The sequence below is a fragment of the Chamaea fasciata genome, unplaced genomic scaffold (genome assembly GCF_029207755.1).
Source record: "Chamaea fasciata isolate MVZ Bird 193981 ecotype frontalis unplaced genomic scaffold, bChaFas1.0.hap1 SCAF_7, whole genome shotgun sequence".
NCBI lineage: Eukaryota > Metazoa > Chordata > Aves > Passeriformes > Sylviidae > Chamaea > Chamaea fasciata.
In genome coordinates this window covers 30,716,546-30,728,632 of record NW_027094092.1, presented here as the reverse complement: position 1 = coordinate 30,728,632, position 12,087 = coordinate 30,716,546, and the positions used below count along the sequence as shown (strand labels likewise).

Here is a 12,087-nt window from a genome sequence, read left to right as displayed (position 1 = left end):
TTTGTCTTCCAATGTCAACCTATTATAATGGGCTTCTTTTCTTGGGCCTACCTGAATAGTTGAAACTAAAGATAACACCCTATATAGAAAGTCTTTCTCCATAAATAAGTAGTACAGAATATATAAAAAGTGGTCATTACCATGCAGTATTATGTACCAATGTACACTTCTCAGGATCTCTAAGCAGAACAGCGCCAAAATGAAGAAGTAAGGCAGTGAATCACACAGTATATTCTGAGTTGGAAGGGACCCACAAGGATGATCAAGTCCAGCTCTGAAGTGAATGGCCTGTAAAGGGATTGAACCCACACCCTTGGTGTTATTAGCACCCTGCTCTAAGGGGAAATCAAACCCAAAACCAAACCAGACAAATGAAAAAAGACACAAAGAGAAGATCCTACAACTCTGCTTCTTTAAGAACTGGAGGACTGTGTTAAAGGTTAGGATTTATCACAAAGCATGCAGCCATGCTTTTTACATGGACACAATCAATTTGTGTGATGACAATTACACTTGCCCTGCATAGTTACAAAAGTACAAGCCTAGAAAGCAATTTCTAAGTCTCAGCCTAATTCCCCCTTTTTTTGAGGGGAGACCTCAATGGCTAGGACATAGGCGAGTCTGAAAAATTTTCATCACAGCCCTGAAACAAAAAATTAGGACAAAAAAAAATCATGGTGTTAGAAAACCATTAATCTAGATCAATGATGAGACTGTCATCAGAAAAAGGAAGTTCCTAGTCCCCACACAACAATCTGTTCATCCATTTTGCACTAGAGATACGACCAGTGCTCAATATTCCACCCACCACCAGACCAGAGAAATAACATCCTTCTAATATATGCTGGTTTGCCCCTGAATGCTTTGTTCCTAGATGAATATCGTAATAGCACCATGGGAAAGATGATGCCCTTCCTCCTCTACATCTTAGAAAAAGAATAATGTAGGGTTAGGTCACTCTCTTGCCGGAAGTAAAATGGAGATAAAGCTACTGAGATGAAATTGTTGAGGCTGAATAAAGTGGGGGCATACTCTAAGACAGGCTGTGTTTCTGAAAGAAGAGGCATAATTTTGACCATGCCTGCTAACATGTTTTGTACCTATGGCTGCTCGGTGTATTGGCATGCTCTGAGCATGTGTAGCAAACAGAGGCCATAGACAAAGGAATGCTCAGTCCAGCATCAAAAAACAGACTTGAGCATGAGACAATCCACGAGGTGCCCAACCCTGCCAAACTGGCAACCAGTACAAATACTCAGTAGCAGAATGTTGGGCATTTATGTATTTTTTCCATCAAAAGTTTATATGCCCTTAGTTCTAATAAGAGGGAATATTTTAAATGAAGATTTTCTGGAAAGAGGACATCCCAGCCTCCTAAGTATTTTTTGATACTGACCTGTGCCGTGCAGCACAGCTACAAAATATGACATGTAATTAGACTGTTTAGATTTATGAGAAAAATCTTGCAAGGCTTTTCTCAAACCTACTTTGTTTGACTCTGTAAACAGGATTACCCTGTTTCTGAAAATAAAATTACTACATTCATGCTAGAAATACTGCTGTTGTCATCCCAGGAAACTTCCTAGAATCCAAAATTCCATCAGAAATACTTCATCCAACTAAGCTTTGTCATAAAACTGTGATTATCAGATTTAACACAGTATGCTATCAGTTTGCTTTAAAATATTAATTGCAGTATCCCTCTTATCTATAAATTCAATAGTATTTTTATATTCTTAGGAATCATACTGAAAATAACTTTTTATTTACCACTACTGCCTTTCATAGATGAAAATACTTTATATATATATATATATATATATATATAAAGCTTAAACAACATAAAATAAACAACATGCCAACAGCAAGATTACAAATATTTATAGAAATCACACACCGCTAGGATATTTAAGAATGTTTTGGCCTAGAAACCCCATGTGGCCATCAAATAATTTGATGTCATTTACAGGAGTATCTCCAACCTATGCATCTGCTATGTGTTTGAAACCCTGTATGATTACACTTCCATCCTGGCCTAGTAACCCAAAGCATCTCAAGAAAAAAAACAAAGCTCTACTCCACAGTTTGTATGTGCAGACATACAGACACACAGGTTTTAAGATAAATTTACAGCCAAAATTTTCTATGTTGACATTTATCAAACTCAATATCACACAGCCACCAACTATAAGATGTAGAGATGCATTTATATGCTACTTATCAAAAGATTAAAATACTCACCCACAAAGGATAAATTACACCTTAAGTACATGTTGCAGAGGGTTTCCTCCACAGCAGCCCTGTTGTTTTTCATTTCTCATTTTGAATGGGACATTCTAGGGCAAAGCAGAAACAGCCTTCCCCAACGACATTTGCAGAGAAACAGGTTTTTTCCTGACTACTTCACTTAGAGTACAGAGCGCAAGTGGGCCAACAAAAATAATACACCTTTCCTACAGAAATGAAACAGTGCTAACTTGCAGCAAGGAACGAGGAAGTCCTCCATTTGCCAGTAGAGATGTCTGATAACGGGTAAATACCTTCTCCTTGCCTCAGAGGGACATGCACACTTCAATGATGAAAATGTTATGGTGTCAACACTTACTAAACAGAGAATTTTTTGCCACTACTTCAATATTACCACAGCCAGAAACCAGTTACTGCATTGAAATGTGATGCTACATGTTGGACAAACAGGGAAGAGAAAGGAGAAATGAAAAGCCCAAATAAACCTGTTATAAGTATATCCATACAAAAGGTACATGTACACAGATAGTCATGCATCTGGAAAACACCAAAACTCCACTGTTCAATACACTTGACAGTCTTTAACCAGAAGGCTTCAGGCATGAGCAGAGCAATGAGCAATTGTTTAAAAATATAACCATTGGAAAAAGGGCACCATCCTGCTTTGAAGCCATGTATTTATCTCAACCGTGAACTAAAGATGACAGGTTAAAAGGGGAATTTAGAAGGAATGAAAAAGAGCATTATGAGTGGATACATGGAATGCAGGTTGGAGATGATGAGAGAGGTCAGGAGGCAGAAAAATGGATGACATAGTAAAAAAAAGTAATAGGCAAATACAACAACACTGTTGAGGTCAGAGAGGACAGAAGTGTGACACAGATATACCGAATAAATAACACAAGAGCATAGAAGCAAGTCAGTTTTCATGGCCTCTTTCACCATCTAAGAAGAAGCACATTTCCAATAATAATGTTTGATGATATTAAATGCCATTTATAAATAAACAAAGTTAAGAAAGCAGTGCAGTTATACTTAAGCCATGCTAGAGACACAAAATGGGAGGAGATCAAACTATGACTATAAGTAGCACTACATGAATTTAGAGATGGGTGAGCAATCAAAGATACTTTGTTATTTTATGATGGCAAACACCACAATATAGCAGAGTTGTAAACCAGCAGTGTTGTCTTAACTGGAAATGACGTTTTGGGGGAAGAAGGATCGGTACACTGAATTGACAGAAAATTTGATCATTCTTACCTAGAAATCCATTATATTTAAAACAGGTCCCATTACAGGTATCCAATTCCAGCAATAATTTCTCATACATAGTACCAACACATAACTGATACTTATGATGCAACTGGCAATATTATTTATCACCATCATTTGGATGCAGTTCAACTTAATAGGCATATTAAGTTGAACTTAATTAATAATTAAATATTAATTTATAAATAGTATCCTAATTTTCCATATAAACTAGAATCATCATTAAGAGTTTAATACTGATCAGTATTTTAATATAATTTAGTTTTAAAAATTTATCATGTGTACAAAAATTATTTAATTTTATTGAATCTTAATCCAATGTAGTTTGAAAATATTTTTTATAAATACTTCTAGCAACCACTTAATTCTTATCCACAGTACAGTGAAAAACAATACACAGTAAATTTATTTAAATTATGAGTGAAATATATACATTTTGTTAATCTACTATTAATCTTATTGCTCTCTTCTCGTGTGTAGTGGCTGCTAAATGAAGAAAATAGGATTTTCACCTTGATATTCTCCCAGGTGGAAGTGCTACCACATTTCATTCTGAAACAATTCTGTACAATCACATAATTAGAATGAAGTCTTGTAAAACCTGAATAAACAAGATCTGTTTGAAGCTCGACAACAGCTTGACAAACAACTTTTAGCACCTGGTACACTTTTTGAAGAAATAACACAGAAAGCAGCGTATCTCAACTTTATTTAGATAGGCTGTCCTTTTTCCCTTTATTTGGTGCTATGTGTTACAGAAATGTTTTATTAAACAATTTCCACTTTAATGGAGAAACACATGCTTATATAGAAACCAGACACCATATAATACCATATGAATTAAAATAAAAATGTTTGCTACTTATCTGCTATAGTCCACAATGACCCACCAGTGCACGGAGCAGTTCAAAATATGGCTGTGTTTCTCTATTCAAAGTATTAGTTGTTAATTTCTGGAGAGACTGTGATACAATAACATATTACAGTATTGTCAGGTTGACAAATTAGTTTCCAGATATGTGGTAGGGCTTTAAAAGGGAAGGAAGGAACTATGGCAGAGGTCAGGAAGAAATTATTCCTCTTTTCTGGAAGTTGCCTAACACAGACTCAGGATCAAGTACACTGAATTCAATCAGTATCAGGGCAAAGACTGGAACAAGATTATGTGTAACAACAAACCCCATCATCACCCTGATGAACAGTAAATGATGTAAGTGATGTAAGACCTCCTCCAGGACCAAACAATAATTAATTTTATCCTGAGATGTCCCCACAGATATACTTTATTTTGCATCAAAAAGATAAGAATTATGCTTTTTGGAGTAAGCTCCTGAAGGTAATCAAAGCTCCTGACAGCATTGTCACATTTATTATTTTTGTTCTTTATCATCCTCACCAATTGCTCACCTTTCTGCAAATTTCAGCTACTCCAATAACCAAATGCATATTTTCCTAATACTATCTCATATTAAAAAAAATCCTTAATAATTAACAAGCACACAATGCATTTGACCACAAGATTGCATGAACTTGTGAAAAAAATGATTCCTAGAGGTGTACAGACATCTGATAAATTTAATATTAAGACTAGGGCCTTAATTCTATCTAGTTTCTTCTGTTTTAAAAGCACTTACTAAAAGTAAGAGGACACCTTTTTTTTCCAAGTAGGTCGTGCTGAGAGGTAATTGGCATTTAGACTTATATCTGTGTATACACACTATTGCATGCATATATATCCAACGCACATTTGAAGTATTTTTGATTTTGTATGTTTAACCAAAACCCCAAAAGAGAAATGTGTAGGCAGACTTTTGGCAGGAATAAATCAGCTTCCAGTGTAATACATTACAAATCAACACATATATAGTCAGCAAAGGTGAAGCTATCTTACATAATAGCTTGCTTTGATGTGCATTTAAACCTACTGTCTGCCATGAAGAAATTCAACACATCATCAAACGTGCCACTGGATTATCACAAACGGCCAACAAGACAAAGCCACAATTGAAAAATAACTACATTTATTATTCTTTCTATATAAAATTCTTTTCATTAATGCTCAGCAACACGCATTTGGCAGCTGAACTGGGTATTTTTTTGAAGCAGCAGTTAACAATGCAATCCACAAAACAAAGATAAGCTCAGTGGTTTCCAGGAAACTGAAAGATGAAAGAATGCGGAGAGAGTCAGACATGGTTTCAAATGAAGAACAAGTGAACTAAGGTCAAACTGAAACCTAAAAGAAATTCAGCAAGGGCCCAGATACCACAGTACAGATACGTTTCAGTTGGATTGAAATTTCACAATGCATTTCAACAATGCATACAATACATTCTTTGGTATATTAATTCACTAGGGACAATTTTTTTCAAAGCAAAGGAGAAACTCAGATTCCAAAGCCCTTAGTTTCACTAATTCAGTGTAATATTCAGCAGATTTTATGCATTTATATTAAACGTAAATTAGACTAAAGTTTTATCTTCTGGCTTTGTTTCGTGAGTTTACTCCCAGATTTAGCTGAGACGATGAAGTCTTACAGCATATGTAGGTTACGTTTAGTGGAGGAATCCATAAATGCCATAATTTCAGAAGCCAGAACCTACTAAATAGCCTCCTCCAAAAATATGATTAATGTATTTGTTCCCTTTGAAGAGAAGGTCATTACCATTATACAAATAAATTTAGATAATCCATTTTAAAGTAGTGAAAAAATGCAGTATTCTACCATACACACCGAAAAAAGTTAATAGAGTTACCTTTATACCTACTGCAAGTAATGCCCTAACACACAGAGCTAAATTCTGCTTAGTTAAACTATTCATAATTTCCAGCTAGGAAGCAAAACCAAAAAATATTTTGTCCAAGGGACTTTTCAAAATAAATTTTAACGTAAGTTCTCTCAGATACTAAGCTTGTAAAATACTGTATTTTACAACTATCAGGTATAACCATGCATTCAGAAGTAACACTCCTAACTGCTGGCTAATCACCTCCTCTACTCAGAGCATTTATTTATTATTTTACATAGCAAGTTACAATGATTTATGAAAGCGTGAAGGAGAAATTGAAATGCAATGTGAATTTTAAAAATGTGCATTTTAAATACACAATTTTTAAGAATGCTAGAAAAATAACTATGCTAAAAGCTGCACACATGGACTATTGCCACAAGTGAGAGGCAAATCTCTCACAACTTGCATTTTATGAAGCAGAAATGACAACTTTATTGCCAGTCAAAATATCCCCTAGATCCATGCCTCAGCATTCCTCTTCTGACATACAGTGAAGAGTGCCACCTATTGAATAAAAACCAGTATTTCCAGAAATCATTAAATTATTCTGGAAACATGAATCTTATATACTCCCTTCCTCAACCCAAGCTTTCAGTTTAGTTTTTCATCAAGCAGTGTCTTGACAGTGACCATATTTGCCCAAATATTACTTTGATATAGAAACAATGCCCTAACAAAACTGCATATGTTATCTGATTTAAGGGAAAAAAATTCAATTATATGTGTTGCATTAGAAAGAAAAAAAAAGGCACTCTTTTTTTAAGGCTCTTCTTTTTCCACACAAGAAAGTAAGTCTACTTACATTCAGACCTGAACACTTCTTTACCTTCATTGACAACTGAACTATCCCACAAAGGACCTACTACTCACATATTTCACATCCACATGCCATGATCTCAGTCATGGTACAGAGCAGCAACTGAGCAGAAGACAGTGTGTCCCGCTAAAGCCCTGCCAAGTGCTGCATAGCAGGCAGTAATGCTACACAGCATGCAGCAATGCTACACATGGGTGCAGGTGACATTCTATATTTATAGACAGTGTAAATTGGTGTTACAGTCTATCAATTTAGAGTTTCAAATGCACAATTTCCTTGACAATCTAGTCAAGGAAAAATGGGTGGTATATCGAAAGAGTCTGCATGTAATCTGATACCAAACAAAACTGCTATAACCCAACCAAGATTTGGAACTGACCCATGTATACACAAATATGTGAATGAGTCAGCAGCCCACTGCATTTCCCAGGCCTGTTGTAGACTATCAAACAATCCCCAGACACACTTCCTCAGATTGTGCTTGCCTCATGAGCAAGGTCAGCAGTGACAAAAAGTGATATAAAGGTCAATGAGTAGAAAAATATGACAATATGCAGACTTACTATATCCGACTACCCATTAACCTACTCAGTATACTGAAGTTCACAGATTTCCCCTATTTATTTGTCTCTCTTTTTCAACTGTTTAGTATAACAGAATAGTGTATTAAAATGAAGTTCTACTATTGTTTTGGTACTGTGATTAAATAATTAAATATGCTTTCTTACTGTAGTCACACACACACACACAAGTGAACAGCCTCTAAAACAGTTTCCCTGTTCAAAGTATTTGTTCTCATACTTCACATATACTCCAGCACTGCCAGAATAAACCTTGATTATGTAGAGTGGCTGAAGCTTTTGCAACTATAGCAACAGTACTATAAGTAACTGAGATTATGCCATTGCAGTTATGCTGCCACCTGAATCACAAAGCTTTTGATCTGCACTGGAGATCCCTTTTTGAGGGTGATAAAAGATTAACAGGAACAATACTTTTCCTAATTCTGATTATTGTAGAGAGTAAGCCTACTGCTGAATAAAGACCTCCAAGAGAAAAAGGTAGACTATGTGGATTTTTGGTCAGTCACAACAAATTTATATATTTATGTTTTTCTTACTAAGTGAAAAACTCTAAAAATAGCTACACACAAGATTTCTACACAAAATTTCTACAACGCACAGACATAAAAATGCTATTTTTCTTTCAATGTAGTGATAATAAAGAAAGATTACCACAATAACTTAATGTATACAATGTTCCCGTGAGACTTGGTCCTTCAAAGAACACTGAAGTACATGAGCCATTAAAAAACTCTTTTAGGATGCATTTATATATTATTGTTTATGCTAAGCCCCTCTGGGGAAGGAGAGAGGAGGATAATGTCCTTGACTTTGAAAGACCCTATATTAAAGGTCAGTATGTATTACAACTGAAAAAAAAAGATTTCCCAGATTAAGAATAATTATTTGAGACATTTGCCTGCATATTTCTTTGGGATTCCTGTCAGAAATTTACATAACGTTAAAAAAACTTGATTTTATTTTAAGACACATGGAATGATAAACTCCAATATTCCCAGACTGAGGGAAGAAAAATACGAAAAAAATAGGAAACTTACAAGACTTTTCTCTAGGGATTCCAGCTGATTATCTATTTCTTTCAGACGATTCTGTTGATAACGTTTTTCCTTATTGTCCCGCAGAATCTTTTCACCTGGAACTGTTTCTAGGCTTCTGTTTGCATAAACCAGAGACTCCTGAGAAAATAATTGATACAAGTTAACCACATAACTTTATATTGCTTCATAGACAGATGAGGGTTCTATAGATTTCTACTGAGAAAATAGTGAAACGCTTAGAATAATAAGTCAATGTCAAATTCTGCAAATTTTCATAATGGATATTTTCAAATACAATAGCTAAATATCAGGCAAGACATATTTCAATAAAAGAATTCTTACCCTTTGCATTTTAAGAGCAATTTCTTAGTGTCCAGATCTAACACTTGGATGCTTAATTTCTACTACAACAATAAAAGCGCTCGGAGAATAGGGGTGTCTGAATGACTGGTTCAAAGTTTGCTCCTATTAACCATACTGGGATCACAATTAAGTCAGAAGAAAAAGGAAAAACTGAGCCGAAATGGCAACAGCTTTTGTTTATTAGGTATCATGGTAAACAAGGAATAACCCTCTGTAAGTTGGAGTTAGTTGCCCAAATTAAAGATTTGGGTTACACATTCTCACATCCTTCAATAGTTTTGGACTAGATTCTGAAGTGTGTATCAGTCCCAAATACATTCAAATTGCAGTATTACACTTAATTCAGTTCATTGAGAATGACAAGTATTGGCAAAACTGCAAAGTTATGTTGTAATCTGAAAAAAGCAGAGCTTTCTCCTGCAAACTATAGATTCAATAGTGGCAGAGATAAAAGAGCCTAAGAAAAAACTTTCCCTCATCTTGATAATCAATTCAAACCAAAGGAACATGAGCAGCCATAGAATAAAAAAATACTCTATTCATTCTTACTTTCAAAAGCAGCTCAAGAAATTTTAATAGACACACAATGAAAATAATTCCAAGTAGCATGCCTAATTGGAAAGAAAAACAAACTTCACAATTCAGTAGTAAATTCCTCAGCTACAATACACAAAAAACTGTACCTGTAAACAATGTTTTCTAAACATGAAGCAAACCTATGAGTTCTGACATTTAAATCAAATTAATAGTTGCCTGAAAATAAACTCATTTTAATACAATAAAATTTTTTGAATATATATTTACAATCAGTAATAGTTGGCAGTACCACAATGACAGCAAATTTTCCTGTAACAGACAATCATATTTTCTGTTTCATTCTGTATTGCTTTTGAAATGATTCATAATTATCCATTTGATATATGACCACTCTGAAGCATTAAGGCACTGCTTTCTCATAAGTAGTTCTTACAGCCTCACTTCTCTCATCCCTGAATAGTAACTGACAGAAACTCACACAATATGAGTAAAGTCAAGGCTTTTCCCCACTTACTAATTTTTTAACATTCTTCTCAAGCTATCATGAAATAAATATATGAAGTATTATAACAAGGAAAATATTTCATTGTCAAAGTTTTGCATACTTCAGATTAAGTTATGTTTCAATTATATAGCACATGTACATAGTAGAAGTCCATTTGAGATTACTTCATCTTTCATATTTTTAGATCTGTAGAAAATAAAATTGTTAAACATTTTACGTAAGGGAAAATACAAATACTTAGCGAGAGACAAAGCTGTAACAAACATAATGCCAAAGAGAAATAGGCAGTATTTGAAATAGCTATAATTACTTGTTGTGCTCCCTTTTCTCTAAAATTAATAAATAATAACAAAATCCCATCTAAAGAAGTATATTAGTGTCATACAATCATCTTGAGGCATAAAACTCATCAGTTTATTAACCTGCTTCTAACCATGCTCTGAAACAGGTATCATCTATGAAAGTCGTCTGTTTTGGCAAAGCACAGGCATAGAGCATAGGCTATTAAGGAGTTCATTAATTGAAAAATTAGTGTATCTTCTGAATTTTGAGTATTTATTTCATCTTAAACTGTTAACTGTAGTCCACTTCTATAATAGAAAAAGGTAATATTTTCCCGATAAAAAACTCCAATCAGTTATGAAAGAACTTCTCATGGTAATACATATTAATTATCTTTTAAGACAACCAAGCCTACAGATATTATTGTTTTTTTAAATACCATCTTCATTTCCTTTAGTTTTCAGGTAGTTTTCCAGTATTTCAAGCTGATAACTGTACTCATCACACACAGTCTTACACTTCATATTCTTCAGCCTATCATTGTCCCATTTCTTTCAGGACTACATTCAACTTAATTTTATTGTTCCCCAAAAATATTAAGACAGAAACATTTTTAAATATTTAGTTAATTTGGCACCAGAGCAAAGAAAGAAATCTCAGAGAGAAAGCAGTTCTGATGATAAAACATTTCCATGTAAAAGTGAACATTAGTCATGGAAAAGCATTCTTAATCCAGCTGGACTCCTTGCACAAGAAGATGAACATGTCTGCTCCTCTGTTACAGCTCAGCCATGGTATTGCAGGATAATTAAAGCCATTAGTAAAGATTTCAGAGTGAGAGAAGAGTTCCTGTATCCTGTCAAGGTATCCATCAGTGACAAAAAGGACATCTCCCACTGAGGCAAGAGTGATTAAGTGTCTGCATGTTGAAAGCTGTATCTAACACAATTCTTGGAAGAAAAGAATGTGCAGCTTCACAATATGCAACTCTAAACTAATTCTAAATTAAAATCATAAAACTACAATGTCTGAAAGCCTTTTGTGTGCTGAAAAAAAAACCTGAAAGGCAACTGCTTCTCACTAATGAAAGGTAACAAGGAATTAACTACCTCTTTTTTGGTTGTTAGGTTTAATATTACTAAAAAAAGATAATACATTACTCTTTAATTAGCAATCACCTAAAGACAAGTTTCTTATAAAATACTTCTGGGCTATTACCTGAAAGGAAGCAACAACAACAACTTGGACAAACTTTTCCAAACAGAGCATTCATTATCACAGGCAAGTCACATTAACTTCAAGCCCCTGTCTTACTACACTGAACACGAGATCAGGCAACCATTAGCAAGCCCAGGGTAACAAGGGCATTTGTCACGTGCTTACGAACGAGGGGGAGGTGTTTTTTCACACATTAGATCCCAGCTGGTGAATGATCAACATCAAAATGTGACTCCTCTGGAACTGAGCAAGAGAAAATACTGCTAGAGGTAAAATAAAACCTCACATTTAGAAAGAAGCCAATAAAAAAAAATGACATTAAAGCGCCCTTAAAAAAGGAGGAAAAAACAGACCCACAGGTATTTCAACCTTTCAGAGATTTCTCATACACTTAACAGTTTTTTGAAAAGTTTTGCGAATGAACAGTTTT

At 34.6% G+C, this 12,087-nt stretch overlaps 1 protein-coding gene across 1 annotated transcript in view; it reads right to left on the bottom strand.

The window, feature by feature from the left end:
- FSIP1 (fibrous sheath interacting protein 1) overlaps positions 1 to 12,087 on the bottom strand; it is a 65,366-nt gene that overhangs the window by 39,524 nt on the left and 13,755 nt on the right. The window contains exon 10 of the mRNA XM_066188301.1: positions 8,753 to 8,890. Coding sequence (XP_066044398.1) covers positions 8,753 to 8,890 — 138 coding nt within the window. The remainder of the gene's footprint in view (positions 1 to 8,752; positions 8,891 to 12,087) is intronic.